Source organism: Arvicanthis niloticus, chromosome 9 (genome assembly GCF_011762505.2).
Source record: "Arvicanthis niloticus isolate mArvNil1 chromosome 9, mArvNil1.pat.X, whole genome shotgun sequence".
NCBI lineage: Eukaryota > Metazoa > Chordata > Mammalia > Rodentia > Muridae > Arvicanthis > Arvicanthis niloticus.
The window spans coordinates 51,873,054-51,891,455 of NC_047666.1; the positions used below are offsets into that span (position 1 = coordinate 51,873,054).

An 18,402-nucleotide genomic window follows, 5' to 3' on the forward strand; every position below is an offset into this window, starting at 1 on the left:
GCTGGCAGTTCTGGAGTCCCCTCTGCCCTAGCGAACAGTGCTGGGATTTGCTGCTCTGTTATATAGGCAGCTAGATCTCTAAGTTTGAGGGCAGCCTTTCTCTACAGAGATAGCTCTGGAACAGCCATGGCTACATAGAGAAATCCTGTCTCAAAAACCAATATTTTTATTTTACTTTATGCGCATGAGTGTTTTGCCTGTATGTATGTATGTGTACCATGTGTGTGCAGTACACACAGAGGCCAGAAGAGGGTGTCCAGATTCACTGGAGCTGTGCTTAACACACAGTTGTGAGCCACCATGTGGGTACTAAGAATTAAACTCAGGGTCCCTGGAAGAACAAGTGTTTTTAACTACTCGCCTGTCTCTCTAGCCTCTGCCTATGTCTCTTTTGAGTTTGGAGTTTTGTGCATGCTGTGTGTGTGTGTGTGTGTGTGTGTGTGTGTGTGTGTGTGTGTACATGTGGTATTAAACCACAGATGCACAAACTTGGCCTGGGATTAGTTGGAAAAGTAAAAGCCTAGTGAAATGTTTGTTCCTGATATGGGTGCCTGGCTCCGGGGTCCCTTAGCTTGTGGCTCACCTCTTTAGATGTTTAGAAGGGATCCTTCCAGCTACAGGTCAACTTAAGAATTAAAACAAATATGAAATATTGCATTTTGTTTGCCTTGAGTGGGTAAAGGGCAGGATTTCCAGAATGTGTTCATAGACTGAACCTTGTTGTCAGCTCAGGAGTCCTCTCTGTCCCAGTAAGCAGTGCTGGGATTTCTGGCTATGTTATGTCCTCAGGCAGCCAGGGGAGGAGTCCTACATCTGCCTGGGGTCAGCCAAGGCTTCAGCTCGGTAACCTGCCTTGGTTACCAAGTCCTTTTCACTGAAGGAAGTGGAGCAGAAATAAAAGAGTCCAGAGAAAACAAGTATTTCGGGTTTCATTTTCTTCAAGCAGATGACAGGGTTGCTGTTGATCCTGTATGTGAGTGTGTGGGGGCTATGTTTGCTAATGTGAGCATGTGTGTGTGTGTGGGGGGTACTCATGGGGGGGGCTGAGGTCATGGTCAGGTGTCTCACTGAATGTGGAGCTCAACATTTCAGCTCTGCTGACTGATTAGTGAGCTGCAGGGATTGGCCTGTCTCGATCCCTCCAGTGGTCTTGTTATAGGAAATGACCCCCAACCTCTGGCTTTTCACATGGGGTCTGAAGATCTGAACTCGGATCCTAATGCTTGCACAGAAGACACTTTACCAACAGAACCATCTCCTTAGCTCTGTGGCTTCTTGAAGAAGGGTCTCCCTGTGTAGCCAATGCTGGCCTAGAATTCATTGTGTATTTCTGGCTGGTCTCGAACTCAAGACAGCTTTCCTTTTACATCCCTTGAGTTTTGGGGTTGCCGGTGAGTAACCTCTAACCATACCAGCTTATGTTGGGCCTTGTGTCCCAAAGCCTGACTTAGATGTTCCCACAGTGGCAAGCTTGGTTCAGGTGGAGCCATCTGATAACAGAAGGAAACACCAGTGGCTTACGCATGCCCCTTACATTTATTTTATTTTATTTTATTTTATTTTATTTTATTTTATTTTATTTTATTTTATTTTATGTGTGTGCCCTCGGGGCCAGGGGAGGATGTGTATGATTCTCTGGCGTCACAGGCATTTGTGAGTCACCTGATGTTGATGCTGGAGTCAGAACTCAGGTCTTCTGGTTGAACAGTAAGTTCTCTTAGCCACTGAGCCATCTCCTCAGCCGCAGTGGCTTACATCTCTCCTTAGCTGGTGGGACGTTAGCCAGAGCATCCTGTCTCTGGCTGGCTTGCAGTAAACCATTCTTGCTCTCTTGAGACAGCTATACACTGTGGCAGGATACAGCAAAGTGAGGAAGAAACCACATTTCCCTCATACGCAGGCCTGGCAAGCACAGAGGGGCTTAGACAGAGCTGGACCCCACCCTTTGCCATCTTGTTGTCCAGGACTCTATCCAGGTCACTCTCCTGGAAACTCCCCGACTATGAGAACGCACATGTTGCCAGAACTGTAGATAAATACTCCTTTTCTTCCTGTGGTGGAGGGATTACCAGGCAAGTGAACTTCAAGCTGTTCACTCCTCATATGATGAGGCAGTGAGTGAGCCTGAGGGAGGCGAGAGCAGGTCCCCATTTCTCCCACCATCCTCCTCCTGTGTTCTTTGTTCCTGCACCCACTTAGTTGCTCCCTACCTACATTTGCTGTCTGGGAGTGTTTGAAATATGCCTATAGAGGCTCTCCAGTGTAGCTCAATTGGTGATGTTCGCCTAGCATGCAGGAAGACTTTGGTTTGGTCCTCGGCCTCGAATAAAATGGGTGTGGCCGTACACACCTGGAATAATCGCTCTGGGGAGGGAGAGGCAGGAGAATCAGGAAGTTTTTGTTTGTTTTAATATATAATTTACTATTATTATTTTTTTCCGTACATTGGTGTTTTGCCTGTATTTGTGTCTGTGTGAGGGTGTCAGAAGCCCTGGAGCTGGAGTTACAGACAGGCATGAGCTGCTTGCTATGTGCTTTATGGGACTTGAACCCTGATCTTCTGGGAGAGCAGCCAGTGCTTTTAACCAATGAGACATCTCCCCAGCCCCTTGTTTTGTGTTTTTGAGACAAGGCCTCTCTATGCAGCCCTGGATGTCCTGGAACTCACTTTACAAAGTGATCTACAGATCAGGCTGGCTTCAAATTCACAGAAATCCACCTGCCTCTGCCTTCTTAGTGCTGGGATTAAAAGCATGTGCTACTATGCCCAGCCCCGATCCAGGAGTTTAAAGGTCACCTTTGGCTGCTTAGTGAATCTTAGGCCAGTCCAGACTATATGAGGCCCTGTGTCAAAAAAGAGTAAACAAACGTGGGAATAGCTTTGTATCTCCAAGGCTTTCTCACAGACCTCACTGGCCGTCAGAGGTTCTTTCGATTTTATTTAGTCTGGTAGTTTATTGTTTTGAAATGGAGTCTTGCTTTGTTGGTTAGGTTAGACTAGAACTTCAGGCTCTAATGACTGTCCTGCCTTGGGCTCTGAAGTAGCTTGGTGACGTGTGAGCTATGCCTGGCCCAGAGGTCCTTTTTAAAAAGTGATGAGTTTCATTTTGACATTCATACATATGTATCAATATACTTAGCAAATATTTGCACATCGCCCTGCCCCCTTTGCTGGTCCCTTACTGTCCCCAAATTGTCCCCATTTTTGCTTTCTCATATATATTTATAAGTGTATGTATTAATATGTATGTGTTTAAATATGGATTCTGCATAGGAGAGAAAAACAGCTATTTTGTTTCCCACGATTCCCTCTCTTGCTTCTCATCACCACAGACACCTTTTTCCTTCCTTCCCCATCACAGACCCCTTTCTATTTTTCTGCCTCTCTATATTTAGCTCTAGATTCTGCTTCTTAGAGAGAAAGCATGTGACATTTGTCTTCCTCCGCAGCTCCTAGAGGTTTGGTTTGGTTTGAGACAGGTTCTCTTAGTTACTCTTCTGTTGCTGTGATCAAATATTGTGACCAAGACAACTTAAAAAAAAAAAAAAAAAGAGTTAGTCGGGCATGGTGGTGAGTGCTTTTAATCCTAGCACTGCAGAGGCAAGCAGAGATCTCTGTGAGTTCAAGGCCAGCCTGATCTACAGAGTGAGTTCCAGGACAGCCAGGACCACCAGGCCGAGAAACCCTGCCTTGAAAAACAAAACAAACAACTTAGGAGGAGGAGGAAGAACAGGGGGAAGAGGAAGAAGAGGAGGAGGAGGAAGGGGAGGAAGAGGAAGGGGAGGAAGAAGAGGAAGAAGAGAAACTCATATAGCGGGATAAGAATCTGTCCTGTGTCATGGTGGGGATGCATGACATCAGGCAGACATGATGGCTAGAGCAGGAAGCTGAGAGCTTACATACTGAAGCACTAAAATGAAGCAGAGAGAACAAACTGAAAAGGGCATGAGTCTTTAAACACTCAAAGCCCGGCTTCACTACCGTACTTCCTTTAGCAAGGCCCTTTAAGAAGCCTCTCCCAAGAGTATCAACAACTGGTTACCAAACGTTCAAATGCTTGAGATTACTGGGGCTCTTTCCCAGTCAGAGTGCCACGAAGGGTTTCACATAGCCCAGGCTGACTTCTCAAACCCACTGTGTAGCAGTGGATGACTTAGAACATCGGACCCCCTGAGCTCAGCTCCTCATGGTTGGGATTGTAGGTGTGCATTGCTGGTGGGTAGGTGCCGGCCAGCTCTTCTGTGTTTCTTGTCTTGTTTTGCCAAGCCAAGGTATGCTCCCAGAGCTCTGGGGTTACCATTCCTATCACTCCATTGGAGGTGCAGGAGACTTGGAGGATCAAGAACCTTCCTTCCCTGGTTACCAGCTGGCTGGGGAAGCTGTGTCTGCCTCAGCCCAGGTCCACTCCATGCTGGGCCTTTGATTTCGTGACTCTGGATCAATGCCTGTGCCTGATGCCCTTGAGAATTTAATCCCGGAAGGGAAAAAAGAACTCTGGCCCTAGCACTGGGAGGGTGTCCAGGGGAACTTGGCCACCAGCTTGTCCTGCAGTGAGGTGGAACACTCACCCTTTGCTCTTGACCTCTCAGCTTGTGGTGCTCCAGTGGCTTCTGTCTTCCTGGTGACTGAAAGAGTGGGTGGGGGTTGGGTGGGGGTGGCGTGCAGGCTGAGCAATAGCAGGTTCCTGAAAACAGAGACAAGAGAAGCCACATTTTTCTCCAGTTGGTTTTCACAGTGGGAAAGAGCAAGACTGGTTTGCACTGCTCCGTCCAGAACCTTCCTTGCTAAGAGGCACGCTGGCAACTAGGAAAGACAAATTCGGGTGTTTAATATCTTTCTTATTTCTCCTTTTAAACATTTTTATTTATTGACTTCTTTTGGTGTTGGGGTTGTGGGACCTGGGGGTTCATTCATGCTTGGCAAGCACTGGGCCTCTGAGACCTATCTCCAGTCCAAACGGTTCGAACGGCACACAAGCTATTTATCATTTGCATATGGACAGCTTGATCTGACCCAAAGCTCACTCGGTCAGGGGAATTCTCAGGAAGCTGATGGGGACTGACGTAGTAGTGCCTGACCTGGGGCTGTCAGCTGACATCTGTGGTTGGGCATGGCCCTGCAAGTGTCATTAGGTATCCCTGTGTGGTTGAGGAAGTGTTAACCCCGAATGTACTAACAGGTTCCCTCTAGGCCTCCTCATGCCCCCCACCCAGTGTGTCTTCTTCCTACCCTAGTCCTGAATGTGAGCATGTGACAGACACCCTGCCAGGTGCAAGCTAGGGTATGTCATTATAGAAAGAACAGGAAAGAGAGAAAAGATGAACTCTCCCTGGAATGAAAACAGTAATGAAGCTTTTGTATGCATTATGGGTTGAACTTGCAAAGCGCTCAGTCATGAATGTTGGTACCCTTATGCCATACCACATATGCCTATACAGAGAGACACAGATTTGTGCTAAACAAAAAACGTCACTGTGGCTGAACTGTGACTCAGTGGCTCAGTGCCAGGCACTGGCTCCATTCCCAGCAGCTGGGGAAAGAACAAAGTCACCAGGAATAGAACCCAGAGGTTAAGTAAGGACGGAGTGACCCTTGACCTCCATGTTACTGATGAGGAAACTGAGTCTCAGCCAGGCTTTACTTGAGAAAATACCTCTAGCTGAGGAGATGTTTCAGTACACAAAAGCACTTCTTCACAAACCCAAGGACCTGAGTTCAAATCCCCAGAGACACAGGCATCTGTGTCTGTATTTCTAGTGCCCCTTAAGGAGATGGGAGATGCTGGGCAGAGGTGGCGCACGCCTTTAATCCCAGCACTTGGGAGGCAGAGGCGGATTTCTGAGTTCAAGGCCAGCCTGGTCTACAGAGTGAGTTCCAGGACAGCCAGGGCTACACAGAGAAACCCTGTCTCAAAAAACAAAAAACAAAACAAAATAAAACAAACAAACAAAAAAAGGAGATGGGAGATGGAGAAAGGAGAATTCTTGGAAGTCCTCAGGCTAGCCTGCTATACACAGAAGAAAGTCAACAAAGAGACTCTGTCTCAAACACTATCCAATCTCTATGATAGTCTCATTATCCATATTCACACACACACACACACACACACACACACATGAATGCTGGCGTGTGCACATTGTGTACATACACATTAATAAATACAAAATATAAAAGAAAAGATGCATTATATGCTGGACCCACGGGCAATGTGGGGGCAGGTGGGATAACATTTCCTACTGTTGTGGGTATGGCTTCAACCCAAAGACACAGTGGAGGGTTCTTTACCAGAGAGTCACCTCTGTCCTTCTGTTTCATACGCCTGTCTGGAGGTGCTGCTGGTAGACCCCTCTGAAGACCATGGGATTTCTACTTTAGGCTGTCTGGCAAGAGGAACAATACAAGAGAAACAGTGTCCTTGGCCCAGTGGAGGCTGGGTAAGAGATGTGTGGAACAGCCTGCCTTCTGGGGACATTTTTAGTATCTGCTTTTGGTTGCACCTGGTTTGGGCAGCTTGGTGGCAAGTATGCTTATGAATTGGCAGTTACCTCAGCAAACTTTTTTTGTTGACATTTTGTTACAAAGACTGTCTGTCCCCTTTCAGGGCTTCAAAGCCAGCCTGGTCTACAAGGCACAACACAGACTGTGTGGTTTGGCTGCTATGATGAAGTGGCTGGCTTAGGGACTACAGTCCAGGTGGCATGACCCAACAAACGACAGTCCCTAAGCCCAGCCAGTACTTGGGTTTGGAAGCATAAAGATTAGGAGTTCACTCTCAATACATGGTTGATTTGAGGCAATCTGGGCTATAAGAGACCCTTTCTCAACAAACAAAACAAAAAACAAAAATTCTAATCCAAATCACAACTAATAATCAAACCAAATCAAAACACATTTGCTGAAGACCGGAACAAGAAGAAACAGTGCCAGGGTTTGAACAGTCTGTGAAGAAAGAAACCCATGAGACTAGAATGTGGTGATGGAGCAGGGTTTTAGTGTGATGGGATCTTTCTCCCCCAAGCTGTGTATGACCCAGGATCCTCTGGTCCTACTCATCAAAGGCCAATCTGAGACAATGGCTTAAAATGAAGATGAAAGATTTTGTTGTTGTTCTTTGTTTTTCGAGACAGGGTTTCTCTGTGTAGCCCTGGCTGTCTTGGAACTCACTCTGTAGACCAGGCTGGCCTCGAACTCAGAAATCTGCCTGCCTCTGCCTCCCAAGTGCTGGGATTAAAGGCATGCGCCACCACTGCCTGGCGAAGATGAAAGATTTGATGGCACAGTCCTTTAATCTCAGTAGAAGCTGGAGGATATATGTGAGGCCATTCTGGTCTACATAGAAAGTTCTAGGCCAGACCAGCCAGGGCTACATAGTAAGATCCTGTCTTAAAACAAAACAAAGAATACACAGATCCTCCTTGGAGTATGGAAAGCATAAATACACTTTATTTAAGAGTTATAGGGTGCTGGAGAGATGGTCTAGGGGTTAAGAATGCTTCCTGGAGGACCTGAGTTCAGTTCCCAACACCCACATTGGGTGGCTCACAGCTGTCTGTCATTCCAGCTCCAGGGGATCTGATGCCCTCTTCTGGTCTCTGCAGGTACTGCACACATGTGGCAGGCACACATACACATTAAATAAAAATAAATCTAGAAAAAAGAATTATAAAATCACGAGAAATTGAGGAAAAGCAAGAGAGACTTCCTCGTGAGAGGAAGTGGCTTTCCAAGAGAGGAAAATGCTGTGAAACTTTCTTCTCTAGAGTTTTTATAGGACCATGGCAGGAACTAGACCAAGGCTGAGGTCGTTGCTAATTGACTGGTTAGTTCTTTATGCTATGATGGGCAGAGCCAACAGATACCCCACTTGCACCATGAATGCTCCTTGGATTGATGTTCTTGTTCCTAGGCTGCCCACCCAGCTTGAGGTGGTTGAAACTCTTTTTCATCCCTCTCCGACTCCAACTTTGTTAACTTTTGTTTGTCTTGGGACAGGTTCTTGTTATGTAGTCCTGGCTATCAGAGAATACACTATGTAGTCCAGGATGGCCTCAAGAGATCTAACTCACAGAGATCTAACTGCCTCTGCCTCCCAGGTGCTGGGATCAAAGGTGTGCACCACTATGCCTGCAGTTTCTCTTATTTGAGTGGCCTAGAACTCATAGAGACCCCAGTACTGGCATGAAAGGGTGGTGCAACCATGGCTGGCTTATTCTAGTGTTTTGCCTGTGGCCCTGTATATGCACCACCTGCACACAGTGCCACAGGAAGATAGAAGAGGGTGTCAGATCCCCTGTGGGCTTTCATTTTCACACATGGGTCCACCCTAAACCAACTAAGAGTCAAGGACCTTGAGCACAGGGCTGTGACCTTGTTTCTTTGTGTGTGCGCGTGCACTCGCGCGCGCGCGCGTGCGCGCGCACACACACACACACACACACAGTAGTTAGCTCTAACACCTTTGAGTTATATCCACCTCTGTTACAATTTGGTTTTAGCTGAAGCAGGAATATTGAAGAATCCAGACTAAGGAGTTTAGACATTATCCAGGCAACAAGGAGCCATACATAGTGTTTCCCTTTAAGCAACAGGGATGTGATGTGGCCAGAATGGGCCTGTAGTTCAGGCTCTTGCTGCCTAATGGCAAAGGGAGGGCAGCCAAGCTGGAAGCAGGAAGGGTAAGCCTGGGTACTAGTGGAAGAGAAAGGGAAGCTGTTTGAAGGAACCTCAGTGAGGTCTGGATGTGAGCTGGCGTGCAGGTGACCTCCCACCATCTCTGAGGTTTCCCAAAACTATGCAGAAGTGAGGGTAGGTGACTTCTGCACCCAGTCCTATCAGCCTGGGCTGTGTGATCCTCACAAAGCCCCAAAGCTGTTTAGAGATGAGCTGTACAGTTGTGTGTGTGTGTGTGTGTGTGTGTGTGTGTGTGCATCCTGGGTGGGGCCAGGCCCTGGGGCTCTCTCTAGATATGGCTGCTGGTTAGGATTCTCACATATGAAGCGGAGAAGAGAAGCTGTAGGACAGTCAGGATTTGGGCTCCTGGAACCCAGGGTCTTGTGCATGCTATGCAGATGCTCCCATACCAGCTCCCAGACGGATGTCTCCTGCTTATTTCCACATCCAGTAAACTGCACAGCCCTATCCAAAGCCCATTCACACCAGGTTCTCACGGCAGTCCTGACAAAGTCAGCGAGCAGGCATTATCGTCATGGTCTTCATTTGTTTTGAATTTATTTATTTTTAAAGATTTGTTTATTTTTATTTTATATGTATATATGTATGGGTACCATCCTGCATAGTGCCTGCAGAGGCTAGAAGAGGGTGTTGGACCCCCTGGAACTACAGTTATACATATTTGTGAGCCACCACATGGGTGCAGGGAGTCAAACCTGGGTCTTCTGGAAGATCACCAGTGCTCTTAACCACAGAGGCATCTCCCCAGTCCACTAATTTTATATGTGAGTGTTTATATGCATGTATGTGTACCATGTGATGCCTGGTATGCATGGTGATCAGTAGGACCCCCTGGAACTGGAGTTACAGAGAGCTCTGAACTGCTTATAGTGGATGTTGGGAATGGAACCCTGGTCCTCTGCAAGAGCAGTAAGTGCTCTTAACTGCCAAGCCATCTCTCCAGCTCATAGATGGAAAGTGACTTTTTGGAAGTTACACAGCTACCAAGTCAGAAGCTAGGGGTGTGTGTGTGTGTGTGTGTGTGTGTGTGTGTGTTTCAGAACGTCAGAGCCAAACCACATGACATTGTCATAGCCGGTCACCCCAGTGGGCATATGAGCAGAGAAAACAACTCAGGAGGCACAGTGAGAATTTATGCTGGAGGCAGCGTTGGACCTCAAGTTGACTTCCAGACCTGCCTCTCCACAGCTTCCTGGTTATGGAAAGTAACACTGTCTTCTCTACCTTGTTCCAGGGAAGCCGGTTCCTAAGAGCACGTCTCCCCTCCCAGCCTTCCCAGAGGTTGTGAAGCCAGAGCCCATGGCTACTTCTAGAAGAAACCTCAAGGATGAACAGGAGAAGGACCAGCCTATGAAGCCACACTCCTTTCTGGGCACAGGTGCTCCCCTTCTCTCCCCCCTCCTCTTCTGAGTTTTAGATTTATTCATTTTTATTTTATGTGTATGGGTGCTTTGCCTGACTATGCATATGGACTACTTTCGTACAGTGTCTGTGGAGGTAAAAGAGGCCATCAGATTCCCTGGGACTCCCTAGGGATGGCGGTGTATCACTATGTGGGTGTTGGGATCAAACCTAGGTTCTCCTCTAGTGTAGCCGCCTGCGGCCACAAGTCAAGTGGGTTCACCTGAAAGGGGGGCTGGGAATGAAAGGGGACGGAGGGCGAGAAGAGACGAAGCCAAGACAAAGTTCTCTGATCAAGGCTTGAAATTTAATAATTTGCTTTCACATATAAAGGGAAAGGGGAAGCCCCACACCCCAGAGTCTCTTCTGGGTTCAGCCCAGGGGCTGGGCAAGGAGATAGCAGTCTGGGAGGTGTCAAGGAGAGCTCAGCAGCGTGGGTGAGGGGTGTGCATCCTTAATCAGACAGAGGTGTAGGAGCGAGCTCAGCAGGCAATCCATTCAGGTCAACTCCTGTGGCAGACTGCAGGTCTCCAGTGCAGGCAGCTTCCCAGGTCCTTTGTTATTCGGATCTCTAGTGGTAAACAGCATGTTCTGGCCTGCTCAACCTAGCCAGGTTGGCAGCGTGGGGGAAGGGCACACTCAAGAGCAACCAGTGCTCTTAATTGTTGAGCCACCTTTTCAGACCCATAGGTATTATTTTTTCTTTTGGGGGCATGGTGTGTGCGTGTACACCAAAGTACACTGCACAGTGAGTTAGAAAAGGGGAAATATCCGGGTGTGGTGGTGTATGTGTGCAATCCCAGCTATGTGAGCGTCTGAGGCAGGAGGATCTTGATTTCAACTCTATTCTGGGCTATATAACTGGATGGATGTAATGTAATCTGGCTTTACTCAGGAAGGTCAGGGGTCCCTGTAGCCCTGGCAGAATGTCTGCTTGGTATGCACAGGGCCTGGCTTCAATCCTCAGCACCCAACCCCCACAACCTGTAACCCTGTGGGTTTTTGTTTGTTTGTTTTGTTTTTGTTTTGGTTTTTTTGTTTGTTTTGTTTTTCAAAACAGGGTTTGTGTAGCCCTGGCTATCCTGGAACTCACTCTGTAGACCAGGCTGGCCTCGAACTCAGAAATCTGCCTGCCTCTGCCTCCCAAGTGCTGGGATTAAAGGTATGTGCTATCACTGCCCGGCCCTAAATATGTTATGTAGTGGCCTTTTCTACTTTGTGGGTTCGTCTTCCTACCCTTTATCCCCTCACCCCAGTTTCACCCCCATCACTAGATAGGAGAGAAAGAAGGATAGAGCAGGGAGAGAGATCCGTGAATCTAATTTCTTTCCTCTTAGAGCATGACTACTAACAAACTGCAACCAACCCTCCTGAAAGACCATCAGCCACCACTCCTACCTCTCGGGGCTCTAGAATTTACATACTTTCTGAAAAATTCCCAGAATTCCAAACATTACACAATTGCAGAAACTATCTGCAGCTGGCAAAACCACGCCTCTGCTAGAGCAAATCACAGTCAGCTGCCGCCACGCAGCCTGATAGCCTCACACCTGGGATTAAAACAAAAACATACATTTCTGTGTTTTTAAAAGAAACCAAAATTCCAGAATTCTCACTACAGTGTTAAGTATATAAATACCATTTTTGGCTGGGTCAAAATCCCAGCACTTGGGAGGCAGAGGCAGGTGGATTTCTGAGTTCAAGGCCAGCCTGGTCTACAGAGTGAGTTCCAGGACAGCCAGGGCTACACAGAGAAACCCTGTCTCAACCCCCCCACCCCCATTTTTTTTTTTTTTTTTTTTGGAGTGGAGGGAGGGAGAGCTGAGGATGGAACCCCGAGGTTTAGGCATGCAAGATAAGTGTTCTACCACTGAGCCACCCTCTCCCATGATTTTCATCAAAAGGAAAAATAAGGATTTGCCCAAGGTGACTTAAACCATGGGATTCGAGCACTCCTGGCCCTGCCCCATACAGCATATGCTGCTGTCCCAGAGCCTTGCAGAGCACATTATATGTGTGTCCAGCCTTTCATGCTCAGGCTAGAGCTGAGGGACAGTCTGCCCGATGACAAGAGGACACCTAGCAATGGCTTCCCTAGGGTTCACTTCTTATCTCCTGTAGCCTCTGGCCTGCAAGCTTAAGATCCCAGACCCATGAAATGCAGCTCACCGAGGAGCCTGAAGCTAGCCAGTCCTACATGGAGAACCTACCGTTCGGGGCTTGAGCCGAGGCTGATCCACCGGTGCTTAAATTCCCTCTTGACCTCCTTATTTCTGAGTTTCTCCATCTGTAAATGAGTAAGAACAGAGCCCATTGCATCCCTATTGCAGAGAATCAGGCACCTCAGCTGGGTGGAAGCAGAGGCAGGGGGATGAATGCAAATTCCAGGCCAACATGGCTTCTTATAGGGGTCTCTGCAAATACCAGAGCTGGTAACCATATGGATGGATCTATGTAGGAGGACAAGGCGATCCAGTTAAAAACAACTCCGTAGCCAGTAGAAAGGTGTGCAAAACAACTAACTGTCCATGAATCCACAGCTGGGCAGGAAAATTGTTTTACTTCCCTTAGCTGTTTCTTAGGTTCCTGCTATATAGTAATAAAAGACCATGTCATCCCTTTTCCATAGTGAGAAGCAGGTTTTACAGATGCAAAGGCAGATGTTAACACCTCATGGCCTATTATCCTGTTCTGATCTCCCCTGCAGGCCACAAGGATCTCCCAGGCATTCCAGAGCAGCAGGTCTATGGCTCTTACCGGATGCCTGGCTCCATATTACGTTTCTTTAGTCATCACAGGGGTTGTGTGTGAATGGTCACTCAGGTCTGAGTGCTTGGAAGACTGGAATAGTTTATTCCTGGGCAGGTAATACCACAGGGCCACCAGGTCAGGGCTGGGCAGTGGTGGCACACACCTTTAATCTCAGCACTCGGGAGGCAGAGGCAGGTGGGTCTCCAAGTTTGAGGCCAGGTCTGGTCTACAGAGTGAGTTCCAGGATAGCCAGGACTACTCAGAAAAATCCTGTCTCAAAAAGAAAGAGAGAGAGAGAGAGAGAGAGAGAGAGAGAGAGAGAGAGAGAGAGAGAGAGAGGATTATATAGCTTAAGGGGCTAGAGGAGTCTCTAGTGTGGTCTAAGTCACACCTGGAGTCAGACTGTGAGCACAAGGACCCCGTGGCCTCTACAGTTTGTATATCCAGTTCCAAAGCCAGCGTTGCATAATGAGACCCCATCTCAAAAAAGGAAGAGGTGGAAAGGTGTGTGTGGGTGGTGGTGGTGGTGGTGAAGTTAATGATAGGCCAAGGACCATTTCCTGTAACTAAAGATATGAAGGAAGGGGAGAAATGTGCTTTACCCCAATTCCTTCCAGGTAAGGGGTCCTCAGATCCATCCCCAAATACTGTTCCTTTGCCAAAGGGAGAGAGATAATGAGAGAGGAGGTGGAGGAGGAGTGGGGAGGTGCCAAGGCCTCTCTGAACTTTTACCATTAGCTTTTGTATGGCTCACTTTCCTAAGTGGCTCTGGGAGCAGGTGTGCCCGGGTCACTGGGCCTGGCCCTGCAGTCCCTCCCACAGAAGCGGAAGTCACTCTTCTATTTTTGTAGTTGAAACTGGAGGAGTTTTTCTTTCCATCGATTACTGAGGCCGTCAACCTGGGAAAGCCCCAGATTCCAGGCTCGTGTGCTGTCCAGGGAAGCTGCCGTTTGAGGATTTTTTTTATTTTTTTTATTTTAGAGGAAAAGTTTGGAACTTGGATGGTTGTATTTTGAGGACTTTTATGTAGAGATGAATGGGTCCTGCAGTGTGTCCCTGACCTTCCATGAACCTGTGCAGCGCTCGGCAGGCAGGAAGTTGTTACATGCTAGGCCCTCTGTGATCCACCGTGGCAACAGTGTATGTAGTGTGTGTAGTGTTTGTGGTGCAGTGTGTGTGGTTTGTGTGTGTGTGTGGGGGTGATTGTGGGGTGTTATGAGTGTGTGTTTGTGTATGTGTGTGGTATGGTGTGGGGTGTGTGTTTGTGTGTGGTATGTGCTGTAGTATGTGTCATTTCTTATCAAGACTCTGCAGTGTCTATACAGACAATGAAAGCAGTGCATTGAAGGCTCTGTGCTGTCGTCCAGGCTGCATGCCTGGTCCCTGGTTACTTCATCAGCTGTGCTATTCTGCCTTGCCCCGCCATCTGGGAAAGCCTTAGACAATTCTTTGAAAACATTTAAAAATCAAAATCCTGGCACAATCCTTTAGTCCCAGCTCTCATGAGGCAAAGGCAGCCTGGTCTACTGAGAGAGCTCCAGGATAGCCAGAGCTACACAGAGAAACCCTGGCTCAAAAAACCAAAAACCAAAAACCAACCAACTGAGTAGACTGCTCGTGCTTCCTGATGATCAGACTTCTGGTAACGCAGTGGCCATTGAGGGGATGGTTCCAGGATTCCTGCAGAGTACCAGGGTCTATGGGTACTGAGTCCCTTCTGCAAAGTACCATGAGAGTTGCTTGAGTCACTCCTGGTTATTGTTAACCACAGGATGGAGGTGCTAACTAACCATGCCTGGGTATTTACTGAGTGAGTGCAGAGCCTCCTCCTCCCCTCTGTCAGTACTCTTAATTTCCCCAGTCCTTCGGGCCATCCCAGGTGGAATGCTTGAATGTGTGGTCCCTTCTGCTCCTGTCCTTACTTTCCCCTGGGCCTCTGGGGGAGTGCTTGTTGAACAGCATCTGCTGTGGAACCACAGTGGAGGTTTCTCTGTGTCCTCTGCCAGGTAGTGGGCATTCCCCCATCTTGTGACCTGGGCTGCTCAGGACACCTCCTACTTCCTGGTCTCCTCCTGTCATTAGAGATGATAGATTGCACCTGTTGCAAGATGTCACCAGGCTTAAACTGGAATGACACCAATGGAGCTTGTCAGCTGGCATATGATGTCAGGAGGTGACAGCACTGACTGAGGGAGAGGGTTGCTTCGGGATGAGTCCCAGGCAGAGTGTTGAGCCTGTTGTCCTTTCCAGGGACCACCACAGCTGGGAACCAGCAGCCGGCCTCACATCAGCTTCCATGCGAGGAGGATGTCCCTTGTTCCCTGAAAACTGATGTACCTGATTCTACCCAATCTAAGGTAAACCCACCCTTTGCTTCTATCCCAGTCGTGTCCTGGCTCCTCCTGGTCCTCTCAGAAACAGTTTCTTCATTCCCTGAGACCAGTGTGGGGGTGGGGAGGACGAGGGACCCATGGACGTCTCTCCAAGCTTCTGAGACTGAGGATACTAATGAGCAAAATGAGGGGTGTGTGCTGCACTGGGTTTGGGGGTTTTGGTGGGTTGTATCTTCAGGGCATTATTCAGGGCCTAATGGAGCAGCCTCGTACTGAATCCTAGCCTAGGCCAGGATTCATGTTTGCAACATTGGGGATTGAACCCAGGGCCCTCTACATTTAACTACTGAATTATAACTATAGCCCCTCTTTTTTTTTTTTTTTTCTTTTTTGTTTGTTGTGTTTGGTTTTGAGCAAGCTTTTACTAAGGGTCACAGACAGGCCTTGAACTTGTGATCCCCCTGTCTCAGCCTCCAGAGGAGCAGCAGCTGGGAGGACAGGCCTTCACTATGAAGCCCAATAGGACCTATGTTTTCAATGGCCCGGTGTAAGCAAAACCTGAGCCAGTGCAACCTACATGGGTAGTTATGGGAGCTAGTTTTCAACCACCCAGCCCTCCCCACTTTCTCGTCAGAGTTGAGCAACAGTCAGAGTGGTCACGCACTTTGACTTGGGTTCTAGAGTGTTCTTTGACTTTACTCCTGTGGGTACTTTCACCCTTGTTTGCTCATGCTCGCAGGGACTGTTGTAACTATATTGGTAATGTGACTATAATTCACACTGGGTTAGAACGAGAGCATCCGTTTGCAGTACAGCCCAGCAGGACAGCCCTGGGTCCCACCCTAGCCAAGGGGAAAAAATAGGACATAGCTTTTTACTCTTTTTGAGACAGGGTTCCATGTAGCCCAGGCTGGCTTCAAGCTTGCTGTATGGCTGAGGATAATCTTGTACTACTGCCACCATGCCCCAAATTATTGGATAACAGGCATGTGTCACCACACCCAGTTTATGTGTGCCAAGGATGGAACTCAAGGCCTGTGCATGTCAGGCAAGCACTCTACCAACTGAGCTGCATCCTTACATATTTTTGAGATAAAGATCTCACTGCGTAGCTCAGTTTGGATTTGAATTTGTGAATCCTCCTATCTTTGAGTCCCACTTGCTGTGGTCATGGGCATGTACTAGCATGTCCAGCCTTCCTTCTAGTTTGAAAAGATAAACCCTGGAGTGGTAGCCCTTGCCTTTCATCCCAGCACTTGGGAGGCAGAGGTGGCCAGTTCTCTGTGAGATAGAGGCAAGTGTGGTGTGCACAGTGAGTTCGAGGCTAACCAGAGTGACATAGTGAAACCCTGTTTTTTTGTTTGTTTGTTTGTTTGTTTTTCAAGATACCAAAAGTTTTTATGTTCTTGAGAAGTTGAGGGGTTGGGCTTGGCCCTGAGGGAGGAAGCAGCAACTCCTGGGCTGATTAATAAACATCTGTAACTTAGTCATTTTCAGAGATGGTTGAATCATTAAGGACCTTTAGGCGCGGGAGTTGGAGGACAGGCAGGCAGGTTTCCAAATGTTGGAGGTCAGACTGGTCTATGTAGTATGCTTCAGGCCAGCCATGGCTACATAGAGAAACTGTGTCTCAACCCCCCCCACTGCCCCCCCCCAAAAAAAACCAAAACAAACAAAAAAAAACCCAAAACCTTCCAGAGGTCTTGAGTTCAATTCTCAGTAACTACATGGTGGGTCACTATCATCTATAATATGATCTTATGCCCTCTTCTGGCATGCAGGTATAAATGCAGGTAGAGCACTCAAATACATCTTTAAAAAATTATTTATAAATAAGTTTCTATTAACATTTGTTTTCTTTTTGTACATAATCTTTAAAATTTTTATTCTACATTTATTTATTTTATATGTATATATGTATGTATGTATGTATATGTGAGAGCATGTGTGTGCTGTGGCACACATGTGAAGTTAGAGGACAGCTTTCAGGAGTTTGTTGTTTATGTCCTGGGGACTGAACTCGGGTTGCCAGGATTCTCGAGAGCCTTTACCTAGTGATCCATCTTGCTGGCTTCATTCTTATTTTCGATAGCCGATCATAGTGGATCTAACTGGCAGGGGACACATTCATCTTTAATTGCCTGGAATTTTTTTCCTAGAATACTTTCCTAGAAATATTTCCCAGAATGATTGATAAGGGTTTATGTAACTTCAAAAATACCAATTTCTGTGCACCTGTGTTTGCAAGGGGAGTTACGGAAGCCGGATTTCTGAGTATTCTTCCATATGTGCCCGCCTCCAAAGCCCTGCTTAGAGAATTGTGATTATTTGAACTTTGTTACCATTTGTAAAAAAGAAGGGAAAGCCCTTTGGTATTCCAGGGACCCCTGGGGGACAGGGATGGCCAGCTTTTATGGTCACCACCCACTCTTCTCTCTCAATCCCCAGTACTGCAGCACGTCCACACCTATCCCCAAGCAGGAAAAGCTTTTGAGTTTTCCCGGAGACAGGCTTTTCTGGAGTGAAGCGGATGTCGTTCATGCAACTGAGGACTTTAACCAAAGCCACCGAATCAGCGAGGGGACCTTTGCTGATATCTACCAGGGACAAAGGAACGGTGTGGCCTTTGCCTTCAAGAAGCTCCGGGAGGTGAGGTGAGGGTGTCTGCAGAGAGCAATGAGGCCTGGGGCTGAGGCTGGATGGGTCTTCAGGGGCTGTATATTTTCCCACAGGTGGCCGGCTCAAGTGCAGGGTCCATGGACAGATTCCTACAGGCAGAGATGCAGCTCTGCCTCAGGTAAGTTTCCTGTGTCGAGCTCCTGGCCTAATGATGACAGCAGGTAGAACTTCCTGTGTACAAGGCAAGCAGTTAGCATTGCCAGTATTGTTCAGGGCCATTTTCTGTTGCTGTCACCGAGCATCACAGAGAGGGCTGTTTCTAAAGCACAAGTTTGTTTATTTCATGGTTTTAGGGGCTGTGAAGTCAGAGGGCATGCACTGAGGCCTCCTGTAGCTGATACCACAGCATCGGGCACCACACAGTAAGACTGAGGGTCTCTCCTCGTCTTGGATTGCCCTAGCCCATGACCTCACCTAACCCTCATTACTCCCAAGCATCCTGCCTCCAAACACCTCTGACAATAAATTTGGGGGTTCAGTTTCCAACACATAAACTCTGGGGCACATACTCTGGTCGTCGCATATACAAGCTCATCCCATTGTCAC

The 18,402-nt window shown here is 47.7% G+C and overlaps 1 protein-coding gene across 1 annotated transcript in view; it reads left to right on the forward strand.

The window, feature by feature from the left end:
- Irak2 (interleukin 1 receptor associated kinase 2) overlaps positions 1-18,402 on the forward strand; it is a 55,053-nt gene that overhangs the window by 16,566 nt on the left and 20,085 nt on the right. Inside the window, exons 3-6 of the mRNA XM_034512415.2 lie at positions 9,927-10,070; positions 15,095-15,201; positions 17,626-17,826; positions 17,910-17,974. Coding sequence (XP_034368306.1) covers positions 9,927-10,070; positions 15,095-15,201; positions 17,626-17,826; positions 17,910-17,974 — 517 coding nt within the window. The remainder of the gene's footprint in view (positions 1-9,926; positions 10,071-15,094; positions 15,202-17,625; positions 17,827-17,909; positions 17,975-18,402) is intronic.